Raw genomic sequence first — 21,211 nt, 5'->3', positions numbered from 1 at the left:
CTGTCATTAATCTACACACACTAATTAAGCATCTAGCTACAAGGCTTCAATGCTTCAATGAGATGGGTATGTGTGTGTGTTTGTCCTGGTGGTGATGTAGGGAGGAGGGGATGGATATTAGAGCAAGTATCGTATTCCCAAAGGTCCTCTTCTTGATTTTCTTTGAAATATTACACCTCTCCTATCTCAGTGTGGTCTGTATCACTTTGGTGATTCGACAGCCCTGGATTTAGCACCCAAATTCTTACGTTGAATTAATGTTGTTCATTCATAGAAAGAAAAGACAAGAAAGAACAAAAGAAAAGAAAAGAAAGAAAGAAATGAGTTCTTAGCACCTACCATGAGCCAAATTCTGTACTAGGCTTCAAGTAGAGTGGTAAACAAGACAGCAGAGGTCCCCACCCCGCTTGGGGAAAACATACCACTTTTATCTTACATCACCCTCCAGGTGTTACCACCCTCAGAAATGGTGTTTAAATTGAGGCTAGAAGAATATGCAGGCGTGAGAGTATGAATGATACAGACGAGGCAAAGCCAGGAGGGTTGAGAAACATGGCCCCTTGGGTCTGGCGCAGGGACCAGATCGTGCAGGGTTTGTGGATTTTATCCTGAGGTAATTGGGAGCCAGTAAAGAATTTAAGAAGAAAAGTCACGCGGTCCTTTGTTAACGGAACGCAGAGTCGATGGGGACAAAAGTAGGGGCAGGGAGACTTGTGAAGGGGCTACCGCGACGGTCTTGGCGACAGATGATGATGTCTTCAACCAGGGCGGTGCCAATGGAAATGGAGAGAAGTGGGCAGTTCCAGGTATATTAGGAAGCGAAATTCGACGGGGCTGGTGACAGAAAAATAACCGTACTTCCAATAAAGAGAGCATGGAGAAGAAAGAGGACACATGTTGATAAAAGACCAGTTTATTTTGCTCCTTAGCCCTGTCGCCTCGATATACGGAGATGACAGCAAGACGAGGGGCGGGGCAGGCGCCCACAGAAATCCGGGCACTTTTATTTCAAGTGGGTGGACGTCACCGGAGAGCAGAATAGAGAACACAAGGCACTTCCGGTTACTCCGGAAGTGAAGACTCCTAAGCTCCTCCGCCGGCGGAGGGCCAGGTTGAAGGGATGGCCGGGCGGACGGCGCGGCTGGTGCTGCTAGCTGGGGCAGCCGCGCTAGCAAGCGGCTCCCAGGGCGACCGCGAGCCGGTGTACCGCGACTGCGTGCACCGGTGCGAGGAGCGGAACTGCTCGGGGGGCGCACTGAGGCACTTCCGCTCCCGCCAGCCAATCTACATGAGTCTAGCAGGTAAGCCCCACCCCGCGGCAAGCCCCGCCCCTCAGCCTTGGCCCCTCCCCTTGCGCCCCTAAACCACGTCTAAACTTTCGTTTTCTCCGTTGTCCGTTATGAGTGTGAACGGAGCCCCGGGGTGATTAGAGCAGCATCAGCCAGTTTTACTTACTTTTTATTTATTCAATTAGTATTTATTTAATATTCCTGGGTACTGGCTGTAGAATGACACTGAAATTGGACCCAGTGTCCTGCCATTAGGGTCCACAGTCTTCACGGGGACATTAGCCTTCTGTAGCCCAAGGGAGAGGATGATCTGAGTCCTAAAGTCCCCTTAGGTCAAGCAATCGCAGCATATGGGGGAGGAAGGAATCGTTTCCGGCTTTGAGAGGGCAGGAGCAGTGATCATCTTGGGATATTCTGTGAAAGAAGGGCTTCAGGATGGATACATTAAGTTTGGACCTTTGGCCATAGTGGTCCCCGGTGTGTGACAGGTGTCACAGTAGGTTGGGTAATTTTCACAGCCCTTTAAGTTTCCTTTTACCCAATTTTACAATGGGGAAACTTGGAGAGGTTAAGTGCCCTGCCCTAAGTCACATAGTCAGAAAGTGGTAAAGTGGAGTTTCCAGTTCTGGCCCGTCTGACTACAAGTTTGTGCTCTTTACTATCCCTTTGCATTCCAGAGGGAACAGAGAGAATGGAGGCCCTGGGCAGATGTGAGCGTCTCCAGTAGCTTGGTTTACTCAGGGAGCAGGGTGCAGGGTGGGAGTAAGGGAAATAAAGTTGGAAAAGCAATTTGGGGACTCACAAGTCAGAGTGAAGAATTTGGGTTTCATTTTCATAGGAGGGGGGTAAGATGGCAAGAGTTCCTCCCTGGCGAGTGAGAGCAAAGCTTAAGTTCAGCAAGAGCAAACTTAAACCTACCTATCCATTGATAGTCTGTCAGATGCCAAAGTTCCCATCTCGGTGGAAGAAGAAGAGAAGAAACATCTCTGTTTGCTCACTGCACACCCCCATCCCCTAAAATACACACACACACACACACACACACACCCCTTTCCTTTATGTGTGTGGCCTACCATCTCTCATAGATCCAAGTGGGAAGTTAGAATTTTGAGATTTCATCTGGTTCTCTCCAACCTGCAGGCCCTCTTAGCCTGCGTTTGAGTTTGGGTCCCATTTGAGCTCTCTCTGTGCCTCCCATGATGGGAGTTCACCAGGTCCCGTTTCTCTGTTTCAGGCTGGACCTGTCAGGACGACTGTAAGTATGAATGTATGTGGGTCACTGTTGCCCTCTACCTCAAGGAAGGTCACAAAGTGCCTCAGTTCCATGGCAAGGTGAGTTGGAGGGTCAGGGTAGGTGCATGGTGATAGTGTTGTAGGAGAAAGATACCCCTGAGTCAAGCAGTCCGAGCTATGGGGTGATGGGTGTGTGTTTGGGGCAGGTGCCTCTTCTCAGAATCTGCTGGTTTTCATATAATCAGATGGAACCAGTGTGTCTTGGCTCTGGATTTGGAGTAACAACATCTGGCAAGCTGTGTGATCTCAGAGAGTGGTGCTGGACTTCTTAGGGTGGCTGAATGTTCACCTTGCTACAAGGATGAATTTCCTGACCCCCCCCACAGCATGCTTTCTTTTGCTTCTTCAGTAGTAGTCTGGATTAAAATAGTAATACCCCCTCAGATTGCCCAGCAAGTCATGCTAGTGCTTTTTTTTTTTTAATTTAAATTGAATTAGCCAACATAGAGTACATCATTAGTTTCAGAGGTAGAGTTCAGTGATTCATCAGTTGCATATAACACCCAGTGCTCATCACATCATGTGCCCTCCTTAACGTCTGTCACCCCGTTACCCCATCCCCCCACCCACCTCCCCTGCTGGTGCTTTTTCATCCAATATGACCTTGTTCTAGACTATTGAGGTTGGCAAGAATTATTCTCCCCAGTTTGTCAGAGGAAGCTGAGGCTCAGAGGCCTGTGGTCAGTGGTAGAGGAGGAAAATATTAGGACCTCTGTTTTCTGGATGGGAAGTCTATGCTCTTTCCACCAGGCCATACTGAGCCATCTATACTGGCCCACCTAGTCTTCCAGAGACCAGGCTTACAGTGCTAGGAATGCTGGCCAGGACAGAGGGAGGACCTTCAGTTAGGGACTGGACCCAAAGAGGGACGGTACCTGAGGCTCTGGCCGAGGTCCAGAGCTAAGGAACCAGCTGAAGACCTGTTGATGTGGCATGTCAAGGAAAAGCAGGTCGGGCTAGCTGGGGGTTGCTCGCCCCTCAAGCCCCCTCCACGTGCTCCGTTTTCAGTGGCCCTTCTCCCGGTTCCTGTTCTTCCAAGAGCCAGCTTCTGCCATGGCCTCTTTCCTCAACGGTTTGGCCAGCCTGGTGATGCTCTGCCGCTACCACACGTCCGTGCCAGCCTCCTCCCCCATGTATCCCACCTGCGTGGCCTTCGCCTGGGTAGGTGACTTGGCAGGACTCCTGCTGTACACCCTCCCCTAGGAAGGAGGGGCTCTTCGATCCCCAGTCTCGCCCAACAGGGCTTCCCTTTAACCTGCCTTCCCCTGTTTTCTTTCTTTCTCTTTCTTTCTTTCTTTCTTTCTTTCTTTCTTTCTTTCTTTCTTTCCTTTCTTTCCTTTCTTTCTTTCTTCCTTCCTTCCTTCCTTTCTTTTAAGATTTTCTTTATTTATTTGACAGAGAGAGAGAGACAGCGAGAGAGGGAACACAAGCAGGGGGAGTAGGAGAGGGAGAAGCAGGTTCCTGCCGAGCAGGGAGCGCGATGCGGGGCTCGATCCCAGGACCCTGGGACCATGACCTGAGCCGAAGGCAGATGCTTAACGACTGAGCCACCCAGGCGCCCCTCCCCTGTGTTTTCCAGGTCTAAAACTGCAGCTGTGGGTGGTCAGGCCTAGGGAGAAAACAGGGAAGGTGCTGAATCAGACCTTATCTTCCTAGCAGAATCCTAGGCCAGGCTGTTTGGGAGGAAGGGAAGGAGGGAGGGAGGAGAGAAACATTTGGTCCTGAGGGAGGAAGCCACTAAGAGACCCAGGAGGGCAATTTACAAGCACAGAAGGGAGGTGGGTGGTAGAGACCCCTCTGCGCGACTCAAAGCACCCTCAGTCCCAGCCCAGGCCTGGAGGTGTGGCAGCCACAGGACTCTTAGACCATCCCTGGGAAACTGAACTATGTTCCTTGTGAGTATCCAGAGAGCTCTGAGCTTCACAGTGCGACTGGTCAGAGGAGGTGGCGTTGAGGGCCCGGAGTTGTGTGAGAAGCATGGACCAGGGTACAGCTCTGAACTGTGACAACCTTAGGGAGGGCGTGAGAGTAAGAGGCTGCCCTCAGAGCCCCCACTGTAAGCCTTCTGTGTTCCCTCGCCTGCCGGCCACCAAGACAGCCATTCATTCATGTATTGAGCACCTCTTATGTGCCAGGCACTTGGCTGAGTGCTGGGGATCCAAAAGTATGTAAAAACAGCGGGTATCTGGCTGGCTCAGTCAGAGAGCATGCAACTCTTGATCTCAGGGTCATGAATTCAAGCCCCACGTTGGGTGTAGAGCTTACTTAAAAAAAAACTAAACAAAAAAAGCAGGTTCCTGCCCTCCAGTGGTAACCACACAAGCACACAATCAAATGTAAAAGTACAAGTCTGGAAGAGTGCAGTGGAGGAGATGTGCTGTAGGGGTGTGTGAGGGGGCACCAGACCAGACCTGTACCGGGCAGTCAGGGAAGGCTTCCCTGAGGAAGGGGCCTTTGAAGTAAGATTGGAATGATGAATGAATATTAGCTAGGTGAATTCAGGGAGAGTAGGAGGAGTCATCTACACAGAAGATGCAGAATGTACACAGGCAGAAGAGAGTGAGAACCTGAAAGGCCGGGAGGCCTGCCATACAGGAAGCCAGGGAGTGGGTACGAAACAGGTGGGCAGGTGGGCAGTGACTGGGCTCCTGGCTCAGCGGGGAGCCTGCTTCTTCTTCTCCCTCTGCCTCTCCCCCTGCTTGTGCTCTCCCGATGAGGGACTCAATCCCAGGACCCCAGGATCGTGACCTGAGCTGAAGGCAGACGCTTAACTGACTGAGCCACCCAGGTGCCCCAACATTTTTTTAAATTTATTTCTTTAACAAACACATACGTAGCTCTTACTGTATGTCAGGTACCACTCTAAGCATTTTATAAATATTAACCTTGTTAATCCCTTAACAAGCTTATGAGATAAGTGGTACTATTATCCCAAGTTTACAGATGGAAACCAAGGACTGAAAAGGTAAAGGAACCTGCCCGAGGAGCCAGGGTTTGAACCCTGCGGTCCGGCTCCTGAGTCTGCATTCTTGCCATCTTGGCCGTGCTGACGAGCCTCAGCAGTAGGGAGAAGGGGTCTAGGATGGAGCCCCGAGGGGCCCCCAAAACATAAAGATCAGACAGAGGACAATGAGCCAGCAACAGAGACAGGAGTGGCTGGAAGGGTAAGTGTGGTTGGGAAGCCCCGGGACAGGAACCAGGGGGAGCAGGTAGGCTGTTCTCTGGAATTCTGCTGGACAGTCAAGAGAACTGAAGGACACCCCTGGATCTGGCCACCCCAAGGTCTCTGAGGACCTTAGGAAAACTGATAGCACGGGGTGCTGAGAAGTCCACGCCAAGCCTCAGACTTAGGAGACAGGGATTGGAAGGAGAGCAGCGGGGAGGCTGTTAAACCTCTGGGAAATGTCAATCCTCCCTCATCTTTTCTATTTAACAAATATGAATAATAAGTGTTATGAATTACATAATAGGCATTGTCCTAAGTACTTTACATATATTTTCTCATTCAATCCTCATAATACCACTGTGAGATCTGAGCAAGGCTCAGAGGGGGAAGACCTTGTCCAAAACTAGCAGCTCACAAGTTAGTGACTGGTGGAGGCAGGTTGGCATCCAGGACTGGCTCCAGGGCTGTAAGAGCACTTAGCTCCTCTTCTGGGCTGTCTCCATATACTGATCAGTGTCTGCTGAGCATTTGCTGTGGGTAGAGACAGGGGTTAGCACTGGTGGGAACTGAGGCCCTTGCCCCAAGAAGCTGAGCCTCGGGGAGGCGCAGGTCCAGCTGGCCCGGGAGGCAGAATGCAGGCAGAGCCCTGGGAGCAGTAAGGTGGGGAGGGAGACGGCGTCCTCTAAGTGGAAAAGTCTGTTGGGGAAGCCCAGAGAGGGGGAGAGGCTCCATCGGGGACTCACAGGCCTGATCAGGTTTAGACACATACAGATGCGGGGAGAGGAGGTTGGATTTCTGCATCTCAGGCTGGAGGCACAGCCAGAGCCGAGGGGCAGAAGGTGGAGGAGGTGGGACCTCAATAGGCAGCCTTGGAAAGGTCAGCCTGGCCACAGTATGGCTGGGTGAAGGGGAGTGGAGGGAGGTAAGGTGGCATAGAGAGGCCCCGAGTGCTGAGGGGCAGGGACACTTGTGTAGGCAGGGGCCTGGCACCCACATACCCTGTCCTGGGCATGGGTGGCACAGAACCACGACTTCCTGTTTGGGCCTCTCTCAGAGGAGGGAGTTTGGTCCTGGCCAAGAAAGCAGGAAGGGCAGAGAAATTGAGGAGGGCACACCTGTCCCCTTTCCCTTGGGATTCTTCCAGGGTCACTGCTATCTGGGCCCACGGCTGCACTCCTGCCCCCACCCCTGCTAGAGAGCACTGGACAGTCCCTGCCTGAACTCTCTGAACAAAGCTTAGCACCTCGTTGGATAGACCGGTGGGTCTGGGGGGACCTCAGAGGGTCCCAGCCTTTGCCAGGGGTCACAACTCTCGTCTTGATCTCCCTGATTCCTGGGTCTTTTCTCTTGCTGGTGTCTGCCACTCAGCTTCCTTCTTGGTGAGGGTCAGGCCTCCTGATACCCTGCAGTCCAGTCTACTGAGGACGCTTAGGGACAGAGCAGGAGATGTGAGGTTGAGAGAGGGCAGATACCTGGGGCCTGTGCCTGAGGACATCCTACGGGATATGGGGTTCTGGAACATGGAACCCTCACATGCCGGGACTAGGTCCTCGAGGGACCGAGTCTCTGTGCCCACACTCCCTTGATGACCCAGTTTGGATTTTACACTTGATCTTTTAGTCCTGTGGGCCTCTGTTTGCAGGGAGGGATCCTGAGCTGAATGGAGGGTGTGGCGGTGGACTTTGTCTTGGGCTGGGTCTTCTGGAGCGAGTGGGGCTCCTGATTTCTGTTGGGATAGGATAGGACGGCTTTTTGCAGGTTAAGTCTTGGGAGAGTTGTCTTTCTCAGTCTTTTCCCCTGGGAAATGAGGAGACCCTGCCCCAGCCAGGGCTGATGAAGCTTTGGCACAAGAGAGTAATCTCTGCCTTGACGTTTGGACCTGGCTTGGGCTGGGCGTCAGCCAGGCTTTAGGGGAGCCTGCCAAAGCTCTGCACATCACAGATCTTTGACTTCTGGAAACTGGGGGCCCCTGCTCTCTGCAAAGCCAGGAAGCCAAACCAGTTCCCCACCCCTTTCTCCAGTAAGGAAAGGTCCTCAGAAGTAGAGGTGAGAGAGTGAGGGTGCCAGGAGAGCCCAGAGGTGGGCACTGACTGTGCTCTGCTTCTGCCGCGGAAACCACAAGAAGAGACAGGTTGAGCCTGCAGCAGAATGATGGTTAGACTTCAGGAGGGACTTCCCACTGGTCAGACAAGAGCCAGTGGAACAGGCAATGGTAGGAAATCAAGGAATCCTTTTTTGATGGTGGAAAAGCCACCTTCTTCCCATCTCCATCCGCCTTTTCCTCTATTCTCTCTCAGGAGTGAAGTGGGGCAGGATTGCCCTGCCCAAGGCAGGGGTGAGACATTGTGGCCTCTCAGAGCAGGGGGGGGAGGATGGCAGCAGGCGTCATATTTAACATTCTGCCTCCCCCACTTCTGAGACACCGAGCTATTTAAAGACCCACATGTCCCCACCGCCAGGGTGTCAATGACAGCCCCGAGCACTGGGGCTTAGCACTGGGGTCGAATTCCTGACAGATCTGGCTCATTTGGCATCCAACCAGTTTCACGGCTGTGATATTTTTGTCTCAATTTTCTTATTTTCCAACAGACTGAAACAGCCTACTGCTCTCCCTTACCCAGCTTTCCCTGTCCCCCTCCATTTCCACCCTCGTTGGCACCCTGCCCCTGGCCTCCCCCTTTGCTCAGCCCCTCCTGGCCTGTCCAATTGGCTAGTTACCCCCAGCCCCCCAGCTGAGCCACCCAGGCGCCCAAATGGCTTCTTTTTGCCAGGCATTCTGCAGACATCATCTTCAGGACCCTCTAATGCAATGGGTATCATTATTAACCCCCTTTGGTAGATGAGACAGCTGAGACTCAGATATTTTATTGGTTCAAGATCACACAGCTATTTAGGGGCTGAGGCAGAACTTGAACCCAGGGTCCATCTTATTATGGAGGCTCATTAAATTCTGGTGCACACTATGATTATTCCCATTTTACAGATGAGAAGACAGAGGCCCAGCAAGGCTAAATAACTTGCCCAAGGACACACGGGAAGTGTAGGGCCAGGATTTGAATCCTGGCAGTCTAACCCAGGGGCCTCATTCTTAATGACACTTACCTCCCAAGTCTGTGGGAGAGGAGAGGGTCAGAAGAGGAGTCCCTCATAATGGGACACTGCCCAGGGGAGAGGGGACTTTTCAGGGGTGAAGGTGTGTCTCTGTAAGTGGAAGGCCCTCCGGGGAGGCAGTTGAATAGGGGACCAGGCAGCTCCCACTCTGTCCCATAGAGCTAAGCCCCGGTCCCATGCTGCCCCCCACCCCTGGAGTCTCCACCTAGCTCAGTCCTCTTGTCACCTCTCCCTTCCTGCTGTGGGTGTCAAGGAGGCCTGGTTGGCTGCCAGTCCCTGCTGCCTTCCCCTCCACCTCCCTTTCCTACTGGCTCCAGGGCCATTCTCCTCCCTGAGGGTGTCCCTATTCCTGGCCTGCCCCGGAGACCTGGCCCATGTGATCTCGGGGGCCCTGCCCCCAGCCCCAAGTCTGCTCCTCTCCCCACGCTGACCCTGAGCGTCCCAGACTTTGTGGGAGCAGTGTCTGAGAAGCCGCCCCGTTCTGTCCCATCCTCCAGCCCCCAGACCATGCCTCATATACCATCTCGGGGGAAGGGGCAGCACCAGGGATGGGACTGGATGGCCGTCTTCAGAAGAGAAGCAACCTGGCCTAGAATAATCACCTGATGTCAGGGCCAGAGAGGGAGGAAGGATCACTTAGGCTAGGCCCTGATCAGTCACAGGGGGAAGCTCAGGCCCAGAGGGCAGGGCCTTTGTCCGGGGCGTGAGGAGCAGAAGCTGAGAGACTCAGCCTAGGACCCAGGCCAGACAGGCTCGCATGGGGCTACCTGAGCCTCCAGAGACTTCTAATGCTGACTGCCTTTGCACCAAGCCTGGCCTGCCTTTACCCCTTTGCTTTCCCATGCTCTCATAAGCCCTTTTGGGCCTGCAGTAGGGGACCTATCCTGTCGTCTGACCTTCCTGCCGCAGGACTGGACAGAGAGGCTTCTTCCCTGCTTCCTCTGTCCGGCTCCTGGCCAGTTTTCCTGCTGTCCTGGACCCAAATGAGCAGCTCCTGGCCTTTACCGGTCTCAGGCAGGCTTGTCCCCCCGCCCCCCTCCCCGGGCATCCCTCACTATCTCCAGTGCATCCCAGGCCAGACTTCTGGCTGCCTGTTTTTCCCTTTGACTCATTGTCTCTGCTTTCCCAGCCCAGTGCAGGAACCTCTCCCCGCAGCCCACCCTTCTTTCAGTGATCTGGGCCTCGGCCATGGATACAGCACCAACTCCCACAAGATCTAGGACTCATTTGCAAGATGTTTTGTACTGTCTCCTTGCAGTTCATTTCCAGGGAAAAGGCCCCAAACGTGCTCCTGGGCCGTTGTCCACCACAGCCCCTTCAGCCTTCGGCTCCTCCCAGAGCTTGGGGAAGCAGCAGATGCCGGTCTGGCGGGTTGGGCCGGCCCACCCAGGGGGAGGCTCCGTGGGCCAGCCTCCTCCTTAGAGACTTGGCCCCAGTGGGATCGGCTTGATCTCCCTCCCTTGCTTGCTTTGCTCAGGACACACCCCAAGCTGGCGCGAGCCCCTCCACCCCACCCACTTCATTCCCGCCCCCAGAGGCTGAGGTCACTAGCTCCCCTGGCCGGGCGGGGCTGTCATCACCTGCTGGTTGGGGGAGGAGGCGAGGCCCCCCGGGGGCTGTTGTCTTAGCGATTGAGAAAGCAGGGAACTTGGCTCTGCCGGAACTGGTTCCCAGGCCAGGCCGGAACCTGGGGAGGCCGCAGTGCCCGTGGCCTAGGGGGCTCAGGGTTGCGGCCAGCTGAGGGCACGGGCTGGTGCCGGGGGCAAGGGGGAGCATGTTTCTCTGCTCCACGGAGCCCCTTCCCCAGAGTGCCACCCCTGTGAGTGCTGCTCCCCACCTCGGGACGCCACGCTGACTAGCGCCTCCCTGCAGGTCTCCCTCAATGCTTGGTTCTGGTCCACAGTCTTCCACACCAAGGACACCGACCTCACAGAGGTGAGCGCCCCTCCGGCTCACGCTCCTGTGTGGGACCGTCCCAGAGGAGCCCAGAAGGGGTGGGGGCCGGCTCTTAGTTTCGGAGGGACTCCACTTACAGAGCCCTTGCTCTGTGCTCGGCATTTTTATTTATTTTTTATTTTTTTATTTTTTTTAAAGATTTTATTTATTCATTTGAGAGACAATGAGATAGAGAGAGAGCATGAGAGGGAGGAGGGTCAGAGGGAGAAGCAGACTCCTGCCGAGCAGGGAGCCGGATGCGGGACTCGATCCCGGGACTCGAGGATCATGACCTGAGCCGAAGGCAGTCGCTTAACCAACTGAGCCACCCAGGCACCCCATGTGCTCGGCATTTTTAACCTGTTCGTGCACCTGAGCCTCACTTGACCCTTGTGAGGTAGGTGTGATGATTGGCCCTTAACTGACGACGCCCCCGAACCTCGGAAAGGCTGAATTGCTTGCCCAGGGTCACCCAGCCAGTAAGAGCGCCACCTGGACTTGGGCCCACAGCCGCGGGACTCGAGACTGTGCCCCGCATTCTGCGGTGTTCTGGAGTCCTGGAAGGCGTCTCCACCCGTGCCCCCAAAGCCTTGCTGCTGAATACATTTTAGAAAGTTGTATAATGTGAATACAAGGGTCAGACCGTTCCATTCAGGAGTGAAACAGCGATAGGCAGAAGGGAGCACAAGATGGACACCACCCCCCCGCCCCCCTCGAGAGGCCTCGGACTCCCAGGCCGCCCTGCCCTGCCCCGTCCCAGGTGGGTCCTCTTGGGGCCCTGCCCATCTCCCCCTCCCTTCATGCTGGCCCCTCATCCAGCTCTCCCTGTCCTCAGAAAATGGATTACTTCTGTGCCTCCACCGTCATCCTGCACTCCATCTATCTGTGCTGTGTCAGGTGAGCCCATCTTGGCCCCTGCAGGGGCAAAATCAGGCACTGGGGGCAGAAGCGGGTCGCCTCGCCCACCCCTGGGGGTGTTGCCCCCGGGGGCCTTGCACCCCAGTGCGCGCGCACCCCCTCCGGGCTGTTCTGGATGGGGACTCCGGGGTAGAGCGAGGGGCCCTGGCTCTTTCCGAGGAGCAGTAGTGCTTGGGCCCAGGCCCCCGGGGGAATTGGAGGCCTGCCGTGCTGGCCTGTTTGGGTGGGGGAGGAGGGCCTCGGCTGCCACTCACTGACGTCAGGGTGAAGGGACGCTTAGGAATGCTGCTCTGGGCACGGGCCACCCTCCAACTGAGCGGCTCTGGATGGCGGGGCAGGACCGTGGGGCTGCAGCACCCGGCTGTGGCCAGCGCCTTCCGGGCTCTCCTGCTGCTGATGCTGACCGCGCACGTCTCCTACCTGAGCCTCGTCCGGTTCGACTATGGCTACAACCTGGCGGCCAATGTGGCTATTGGTGAGGCGTGAGAGGGGACTGAGGCCCCAGGGGGTTGCGGGGAAGGGGGGCACCCGGACCGTGTGTAGAACTGCTGGCCTGGGGTGGAGGTAGGGATTTGGTGGTGTTCCTGGAGAAGGTTCTAGAGAGGCCCTTAGGGTGGGGGAAGGGGAAAGAATTTGGGGTGGGAGAGGAGAGTCTAAAGATGGCCCTGGGGTCAAAGAGCAGGAGGATAGGGGAGGCTTTGCGGCGGCGGGGGCGGGGGGGGGACAGAGGGAGGTCCAGGGAGTGAGTCCCCCCCCCCCCCGCCCCGGCCGCCCCGCACGCAGGCCTGGTGAACGTGGTGTGGTGGCTGGCCTGGTGCCTGCGGAACCGGCGGAGGCTGCCACACGTGCGCAAGTGCGTGGTAGTGGTCCTGCTGCTACAGGGCCTGTCCCTGCTTGAGCTGCTCGACTTCCCGCCCCTCTTCTGGGTCCTGGATGCCCATGCCATCTGGCACATCAGCACCATCCCCGTCCATGTCCTCTTCTTCAGGTGGGTGCTTCTCCCCGCCCAGTGGGCACCTTCTTTGTGCCCATCCTCACCTGCTGCTTGGAGGAGACCGAGGCCTTGCCCCCTGCTGGCTTGCCTGTGCTCACCCCACGGGGTGCTTTCAAAGCCAGACTCAGTGGGCTCCTCCTCTGCCCACAGCTTTCTGGAAGATGACAGCCTGTATCTGCTGAAGGAATCAGAGGCCAAGTTCAAGCTGGACTGAAGGCCCTGGGAGCGGTCTGCCCCACTGGGGAGCCTGCCCTGCCCTCTCCCTGCTGGCTCCCCTTCTCCCCATAATCCTTGAGATGATTTTTTCCTTTTAACATCTTGAACTTGGACATGAAGGGTATGGGCCCAGAATCATGTAACTGCCCATCCCCTTGCTCGCCCGCACACGGCCCTCACAGGTCTCGGAGTCTGTTCAGGCTTGGCCTGTCAGCATCTGGGGTTGGAGAATGGTTCCTGGAGAACCGGCGTGGAACTGTGTTCTTAGCTCCACCGAGAGGAGAGCTGCCTCTGCCTCTCCATCAGCCTCTTCCCCACATCCCCTCACCGCCTGGGTGGTGCCCACAGCTGTCTGTCTAGCTGGGAGACCAGGTTCCACAGGCCTTTGGGGGCACAGTGGGGCCCCTTCCGTTACCCCCTGCCCTCCTTCAGGGCACCACTAGGTGGCACTAGACTCTTGCTCTTTGGCTGCCCAAGTTCCAAGGCAGGTCTCCTCCCCTTGGGATCTTGAGGGACCAAGCTGCTGGGATTGGGCAGTGGTCTCACCCGGACTGTTGTCTCAGCCCGGCCCCCAGGAGACCCCCACTGTCTCACTCCCCAGAGAGCCCAGGACAGGAGTCCTCTGGTCAGGAGCCTGCATGTGAGTGTGTAAGGGAGCAAGAACGAGACTGAGAGCATCGGGCATTGGACTGAGCGCATGGGATGCTGGGTGGGACAGTGTATGAGCCTGTGTGGAGAGTGGGGTGGGACGGGAGTGGTTTGAAAGTGTGTGTGTTGCAGGACAAGTGGGGGAGCGTGGGTCAGGGCAGTATGCATAGACTGGGTGTGAGGTGAGTGTGAGTGCCGTGAGTGTACCACGCAGTGTGGGGAGGGTGGAGAAAAATGGGGGATCAAGTTACCACCAACAACTATCTATCAAGCACCAGCTCCAGGGCCCCAGGCCAGGCAGGGGGCCCGGCTGTCCTCAAGGTCTGGCTCGGCGGGGTACGGGTGTCCAGGCTGCATGTGGGTGTCCCTGTCCGTGGCCCCCACGTTACAGTCCACCTCCAAATCTCAGAGGACCCATGCACAACTCAGATCACCCTCCAGAACCAGCCTTTAGGGAGACAAAGGGAGGAAGGGCCACAGGGATCTTGGAGGCCTCTCCAGCCTTCCTGTTGCCTAGGCTTCGTTGGCCTTCCCCTCCCCCAGTGCCCTACGTGCTAAGCCCCTTTGTCACAGCCTGGACCTTGGGAAGGGGGGGCAATCTGAGGGAGTAGGGGGAGAAGGCCTGTGGCTGGGTCTGGTTTCTGGCCTTCCCGGAGGCACCCCGGGGTGCACCCCAGTATCTGCACCCTGGTAAAGGTGACCCCTGCTAGCAGCCAGCAGCCCGAACACATTCCTGCTCCACAAGGATAGAATGTGGGGCTCCAGAAACTTTCCATCCAAAGGCAGTCTCTGCGATTGGAGCAGGGAGCCTGGATTCTTATTCTTTCCCTGCCCCCTTGTCCCTCTCTGCGGTGTAGAGGTGCTATGCTAGGACTCCGACCTCAGACTTGGGTGGCCCATGTTTCTTTTGATATTGAGAACTATTTTAAGGTAGAAGGATAGCAAGGGACATTCTTAATAAACCAATTCTCAGCCTCACCTACCCTTGTTCAGCTCATCTGTGTGAGTAGAGTGGGCCGGAGGGAAGGAGAAGACGGCTGGCTGGAGGCAGTGGGCAGCTGGGGTCTGTGCCTGGGCAGGGAGCAGATGCAGAGCAGCGGGAGGGGGTGGGGGCGGCCTCCAGTCCAGCTGGGGGGGACCTCGGGGGGAGGGAACTGGTGCCCGGATTGTAACTCCTTCCCCGTGCACTCTCCACTTCAGTCTCCTGCTTATATTCCTCTCCTCCCCTTCGGGTCTAAACTAGGCTCTACTCCTGCTTTTTTTTTTTTTTTTTTAAAGATTTCATTTATTTATTTGACAGAGAGAGAGAGACAGCGAGAGAGGGAACACAAGCAGGGGGAGTGGGAGAGGGAGAAGCAGGCTCTCCGCTGAGCAGGGAGCCTGATGCGGGGCTCCATCCCAGGACCCCGGGATCATGACCTGAGCCGAAGGCAGACGCTTAACGACGGAGCCACCCAGGTGCCCCTCTACTCCTGTTTGTTACTTAACCTTTCTTAGCTTCACCTGCAAACAGGACAACAGGACCTGCTGAGTGTGAGGACTGAGTGGGCCTAATAGGGGCCTGGCACACAGCAGATGCTGAACGAGCTCCCTCTGGCCTTGACCTTCCTTAGTTTGGGAAGAATGAGTGGTAAAGAAACCTACTGTCATGGAAGCTTCCGGAAAAAAAGGCTACGGTTGGTGGCTTCCACACCCCCGCAACCCCAGAGAGAGCTCCTTGTTTCCCAGGAGAGCCACAGACAAAGCTGACGCTCAGCAGGAGGAACTTATTTCTTTATTAGGTGCCACCTCACATAACAGGGAATCTGGGTGTACGTGAGCCACCAGCACTGGGTGCACTGGGCCATCACACCCCCGCCTTCTTCTGGGCCCAGGCGAAGAAGATGCCCTTGACATCGTCTACACCTGTCTGAAGGCAGGCAGGCATGACGTAGGTGCGCAGGTCCCGCACCTCATAGCCGCTGCGAACCAAGGCCTCCATCACGTCCTCCTTACACATGGGCACCACCACCAGCCTGGCCTCCCCAGCCAGGTACCATGACTCCTCCAGGGCCCCGATGAGGACGAGGTGCCCCCCAGGCCTCAGCAGGGTGGTGATGTGGTCCAGGGCCCTCTGGAAGCTGGGAAGGTCCGGGCTTACGGCCTCCAGGCAGAAGGTAGAGACCAGGGCATCGGCAGGCAGGGGCGCCGGGCTCCCAGCGCCCAGGGGCTGGGGCTGGTGCACATCGATGGGCAAGACCCGCTTCACCTTGGCTCGCAGCTGGCGCTCCTTCTCCTGCCAGGACTCACTGTGCAGGGGCAGGACCAGGGCTCAGGGCCAGCCCACGCTCAGTGCTCTGTTGCCCCCCACCCGCCACTCCTTGGGCAGCCCCCTTACCCCTTGCCCTCGATGAGGCACACGTGCTGGCTGTACGTGCTCCAGTTGAAGGCCCCGGGCTCCTCCCTCAGCCAGAGCCCCAGCTCCTGGCGGTTCACCTCCAGAAAATCCGTCAGGGTGATGTCCTCAAAGTGGGTGCAGGCGCTGAGCAGCTGGTATATGGTGGGGCCCGAACCAATGTCGATGAGGCTGTGTCCCGACACCTCACCTGGGGGGTGGGGGCAGAGCAGGAGGGTCCTGTGCCAGCCCTGTCCGGGCACCCCTGCCTCAGTCCCTCCCTCCCTCACCTGGCTTCTCCCAGCCTCTCTCGCTTCTCCCTCTGTAAGTGTGCCTCTCTCTGGAAAAAGCATCAGCTAACCTGGGTCTGAGTCCTGGCCCCAACGTGGACTGACCAGCCTTGGGGAAGGGACTTAACCCCTCTGAGATTCAGCTTCCACATCTGTAGGACCGTCCCTTCCGTGAGGCTTAGGTGGGGAAACCCGGAGGTGCCTGGCAGTTCCTGCCTCGTGCCTCTCTTTCCTCCCGATCTCCCTCTGTCTTGGGGGTCTTCGGGGCCTCTTTCCTGCATCCCCCATCTCATCTCCCAATGCCCTCTCCACAGGTCTCTCTCCTCTGCCCCCTACCTAAGGGATATTGCTTCTCTTCCTCTTCTATTTTCACCTCTTAACTACCTATCTCTGCTTCTTGGTCCCCATCGGGCTCGCGCACGCATGCCCATTTAGCTCTCTGATGACTTCTTGTCCTCCGGGCCTCCGTTTCCCCGCGCTCACCGGTGGCGAAGGTCTGCGCCAAGCAGCGCAGCTTCCAAGGCCCCACGCCGTCCGGGCTGCTCAGGTCCCCCCGAGGGGGCGCGTAGTTGTTGCGGAGGTAGGCGCGGGGCTCGAAGCGCTGGTAGGCGGAGGCCACGGCCGCCCGGCCCGGGTCCGAGTCGGGGGCCGCGCCCGCAGCGGGACTCGGGTCTGCCGCGCTCATGCCGTCGCCGTCGCCCGCGCTGTCCTCTCGCCTCGCGGCCCCTTTATCTGCCGCCCGACTCCCCGCCCGACCCTCCGCTGCGGGGGCGGCGGCTGCGCCTGGAGCCGCCCGGGGCTCCGCGCTGCATCTCCCCCAGCCCATCCATCTCCCTTAGTGTCCGAGCAGCAGACACGCGGGGCGCGTGGGGGGCGCCCCCCCTCCGCTCCGCAGCTGCTCCCGCAGCCGTCCAGCCTTTGCCTCACCGGGCCTGGTCCGAGCCAGCTTCGTGCCCCCAGGACCCTTAGATCCCTGCCCCGCCCGTCCGCAGCTCCTCCCGCCGCTCTCCTCCGGCTCCCCAGCCATTCACCCGCTTCGCCCGGCACCCCATCCCTTCTCTCTGGCCAGGGTTCGAATCAGCCCTCTCCCAGTGCCCACCTCCCAGCGCCCTCGTCCCCGACCCCGGGCCCAGCCCCCGCCGACTTCTCCTTCCTGAGACACCCCGTCCCGGGGTCACACTCAGGTCACCCCAGCTGCCCCCCCCGGCCCCTCCTCCAGCCCTCTTCCGTCCTTTCCTACCAAACCCCGTCCCCCAGCGCCCTCCACCCCCACCCCGGAAAGGACAGTCCGTTCTGGCCTCCGCCACGGTCGCCCGGGGGCCCCAGAGCGCAGCTCCGGCCCCGCCCGTCCGATGGCAGCCGCGATAGGGGATGCGAGCGGGGCTAATGCACTTAGCCAGCCGAACAGCAGGGCGCGGGCCCTGCGGGCTCCGAGCCGCTTATCTGGGGGCTTCCGAGAGCAGAAGGCTCGGGACGTTCCGGCCATGGCCATGTCGGGGGCGCGGGACCGTGGGGAGGGCGGGAGGTCGCAGGCGTTCTCCAGGCGGCCCCCCGGGGCCCCAGAGGGCACGGGCTGGGCCTTCCCCGCCAAGGGATTTGAGGTTGCGCCAGTCTGGCCTCTCTGACCCCTCTCTTCCCCCAGTCCACACTACATTCCCTTCTCTTGGGGAGCGGGCCAGGCCAGGCCTGCAGGTCCTGCTTGGCACTCCAGGTCAAGATGCCAGGGTCTTCCCTCCTATCCCCCCAGATGGGAAGTGGATTCCATGCGGCCATCTCCAGTGGTCTTCCCGGAGTTGGACCCCTCTGGGCCAGTCCATTGTCCCTCTGCCCTAGGTAGGCTACCAGCCCCTGTCCAGATGGGCCTCCAGCCTCCTCTGTGCCCCCACCTCGTCCCAAGGGGAACGTGTCTCCTTGTTGGGCCAGGCAACCAGGTTGGGACAGGAGTCACGAAGCTGCAGGGTCACAGACAAGAACCTGACCCTCCACTGCCCACAACCCACCCTGCGCCCCCTGGTCAGGGAGGGCAGAGTGCCTGACCCCAGCCAAGGATTGATTCTGTCTGGATTCAGAACTGAGAGGTAGGTCAGCCTTGGGATCAGTGACCCCATTCACAACCTTAGGTACAGCCAAGGACAGTCCTGGTGCCAGCCCCCTCCCTCTGCTCCATGAGATCATTTAAACCCTGGATGCCAGCTGGCCTGCTGGGCACTACCCAGTGCCAGGGGACTGGACACAGAGGCCAAGCACTGCACAGCAGAGCCAGGGCATGGAAGGCAGACTGGACAGATACCCTGTTTACAGCTCTGTCCCTGTTTCCCCCGCCCCCACGACCAAGCATGGAGTGTACCCACTGGCTCTGCCATATTTAGCTCAGGTGCAAGGCCTATTCCCAGAAGTGAGCACTGGGGGGGACGGACACCAATGGGCCAGCCCCCACAAAGAAAGAGACTGGAACAAGAAAAGTCTGGAACACGACTGAGCATTTATTGCAGCGCTAACAGAGGATGCTGGGGGCTCCACTCTGCCTCTGCCCTCTTCACGTCCCCCTCACTCTGGTCTCCTTCAAGCCTCCTTCCTAGAGCATTCCAGATCCCCTTTTCCTCATCTTTCTCTGAAACTGGAGCCTGGACCAGGGTCACTCCCCTCAGGGACCTCTGTCCTCACCAGCATCTTTTGTCCCTTCTCCTGGGGCTGGGGGTGCTTGGCTGTGCTGGCCCCCAGCTCTCTATCCTTAGTGCCCACTGTCTTTGCTTCCCTCCCTTTGGGAACTCAGGGGACCCAGGCATCCTGGCCTCTGGCTCCCTCCTCCCCTAGCCCCCAACTCTGGGCAAACTACAAAGCATCCATGGCCAGCAGCTCCCCTCCATGGTCCTAGCCAGGAAGGGCCCAGCCCACGGCAGGCACGGTAGAGCCCGAGTCACCGCCCCCTCAGCCTCGCTGTGCTTCCTGGGACATGGAGCGGGACAGGGAGCGACGCAGGGCACCGGGCTTGCTGACAGGCACCACCGGGGGCAGCTGCTTGGTGATCTCGGCCATGTCCTGGCGCTCCATACACTGGCCACCCAGGGCTGTCTCCAGGGCCAGCAGCTCCTGCAGCTGGATGGGGGTGTCCTCGCGCTCCTCCTTGGTGGCACCCATCTTGGCAGGGGTGAAGATGGGCAGTGGTAGCACCCGCTGGTAGGGCAGCAGGTACTCCTGGAGCCCACAGCCGAGGATGCCCATACGCATCACCAACCAGGGGGAGCGCTGCACCAGCGCCTGGCACTGGCCCTGCCGGTGGTAGGTCTCGTGCCGCTGGGCATCCTCCTCGTGCAGAGAGCAACTGGGGAGGAGAGGGCAGGGGAACACTGAGCTCCTGAAATCTGCTACCCTCCCGTCATGAGCTGGGCAGGGGGCTCCCCGGGGCTTGCCAGGACCTGGGATGCAGAAGCGGTGACTCCACTCTCCCCACCCCGGGCCCCCTCCTTGTCCCTACCCCCAGAAACTTCTGCAGGGCTTTGTGCTCTGGCCTCGTGAGGCTCAGGAGAGGTGTTCTAGGGGAGAGGGACTCCCAGCTGCCTGGCACTCACCCCTCCTCAGGCCGCGTGGACAGTGTTAGATCCTTCCATTCGGCCCAGAAGGCTTCTCGCCGCTCTCGGTCTTCCTCGGACACCTGGCAGCTCAGCTCTGCTGTGGCCATGATCAGTGCTCACTCGCTCAGCTCTGCTCCTCCCATGCCCTTTAAATAGCCCCCTCCTCCACCTCCTCCAGGGGCTATTTTCAGCCCCTCTGGCGTCAGATGCTATAAGCAGAGCCAAGGCTCACCAATGCGGGACTCTGGGCCCAGGGCGGGGGTGGGGGTCCCTGGTCTCCAGCCGCCGCCTGGGGTCAGCGGTCAGCTTCTAAAGAGATTAAGATGCTCCAGTGGGAGCAGAGGTCCTCAGAGTGACACCTCCAGGTGTGACACTCCTTAGACACTGTCTGAGACCAGGCACATGCCCAGCCTCGTGCCACCTTGGCATTTGCTCTCTGCCCCACCCCTCCCCTCCCGCCCAGGGAGGACAGCGGCCTGTCTGTAAGCAGAACAGGCAGCGGCAGGGGTCGAGGCCCACTCGGGGCTCTGCACCAGGCCATCGGGTCCTGCTCCCACGGCTCTCCTCTGCCTGGGATCTGCACCGAGACCCAGTCCACGACGGCCACCACCGCACCAGCCGGAAATGACTTGGTTAGCTCCACACCTGGGACTCTGGGCATAAGCCTTTGCCAGACATTCTCCTTTCCAGTGGCCAGTGGTCAGAGAAGTGGTTTCCCAAGTCAGGCCAGTCAGGGTGGAAAGAGCAGGTGTGGGAGGCGGCTCCCCTCCCCCCTCCCCAGCTCTATCCCCAGCAACACCCCAAGGCAGGTGCGATGCGAATCTAGGGGCTCTGATGAATGGCAGAGTCAGATCTGGCTGACCCCCACATCAGCCACGGGGCAACCTCTGCCCCTCTCTGGGCCCCCTTTTCTGGTCACAACAGCCTGAGCAGCTCCACTGTGCCACCTGGGAGGGGCTGGCTCTCACTGAAGGGGAGCAGGGGAGCAGGACGGCTGCTGGGAAAGCCCAGCACCCAAGTGGAGCAACTCATGAAGCAGGAAGCTGGCACACAGGGCGCTGGGCATGGGGGAGGGGGGCATCACTGAGTGGACACAGCAAAGGGTGTGGAAGAGGCCGCACGGGAGCTGAGATGAGGACCTTGCAGGAACAGCAGAGCACCCAGTGGGTGGCAAGGCCTGTGGGTGCTCACCTAGGGCAGAACTGCATCCTCTTGATTACTGAAGCACTAGCCCTGATTCTCGTTTTAATCTTAGGACAGCCCTACGACATAATGAGTCTCATTTCGACAAAGTAGGAAATGGAGGCCCAGAGAGGTAGATCTGCCCAGGGTCACACACCTAAGCCAGGACCAAGATAGGACCCCCCCCCCCCCCCGCTTGGCTCGATGCAAGCTGCCCCCTCGG

General features: G+C 58.2%; 3 protein-coding genes across 5 annotated transcripts; 1 reads left to right on the top strand and 2 right to left on the bottom strand.

The window, feature by feature from the left end:
- The first annotated feature begins 824 nt into the window (after positions 1-824).
- PGAP3 (post-GPI attachment to proteins phospholipase 3) lies at positions 825-14,548 on the top strand. 3 transcript variants are annotated; one of them, XM_045888982.3, is made up of 8 exons: positions 838-1,301; positions 2,524-2,621; positions 3,591-3,743; positions 10,732-10,794; positions 11,630-11,691; positions 12,051-12,187; positions 12,496-12,700; positions 12,857-14,548. In XM_045888982.3, the coding sequence occupies exons 1-8, from the start codon at positions 1,121-1,123 to the stop codon at positions 12,918-12,920; spliced, it is 963 nt and encodes a 320-aa protein (XP_045744938.1). In that variant the 5' UTR covers positions 838-1,120; the 3' UTR covers positions 12,921-14,548. The 3 variants fall into 3 exon arrangements, with proteins under 3 accessions (XP_045744939.1, XP_064439737.1, XP_045744938.1); XM_045888983.3 differs by lacking the exon at positions 3,591-3,743 and having other exon boundaries at positions 825-1,301; XM_064583667.1 differs by lacking the exon at positions 10,732-10,794 and having other exon boundaries at positions 830-1,301.
- A 797-nt stretch (positions 14,549-15,345) lies between these two features.
- PNMT (phenylethanolamine N-methyltransferase) lies at positions 15,346-17,142 on the bottom strand. Its single transcript, XM_045888080.2, has 3 exons — positions 16,718-17,142; positions 15,948-16,155; positions 15,346-15,858 (listed from the first exon to the last, which is right to left on the bottom strand). Exons 1-3 carry the CDS (start codon positions 17,058-17,060, stop codon positions 15,417-15,419), a joined length of 993 nt encoding a protein of 330 aa, XP_045744036.1. The 5' UTR covers positions 17,061-17,142; the 3' UTR covers positions 15,346-15,416.
- A 1,555-nt stretch (positions 17,143-18,697) lies between these two features.
- On the bottom strand, positions 18,698-20,001 carry TCAP (titin-cap). Its single transcript, XM_045888987.1, has 2 exons — positions 19,804-20,001; positions 18,698-19,556 (listed from the first exon to the last, which is right to left on the bottom strand). Exons 1-2 carry the CDS (start codon positions 19,911-19,913, stop codon positions 19,163-19,165), a joined length of 504 nt encoding a protein of 167 aa, XP_045744943.1. The 5' UTR covers positions 19,914-20,001; the 3' UTR covers positions 18,698-19,162.
- Positions 20,002-21,211: the final 1,210 nt, after the last annotated feature.

The sequence above is a fragment of the Mirounga angustirostris genome, unplaced genomic scaffold (genome assembly GCF_029215605.1).
Source record: "Mirounga angustirostris isolate CCGP_5_RB_7025 unplaced genomic scaffold, mMirAng1.0.hap1 SCAF_17, whole genome shotgun sequence".
NCBI lineage: Eukaryota > Metazoa > Chordata > Mammalia > Carnivora > Phocidae > Mirounga > Mirounga angustirostris.
This window is presented reverse-complemented; position numbering and strand designations above follow the sequence as displayed.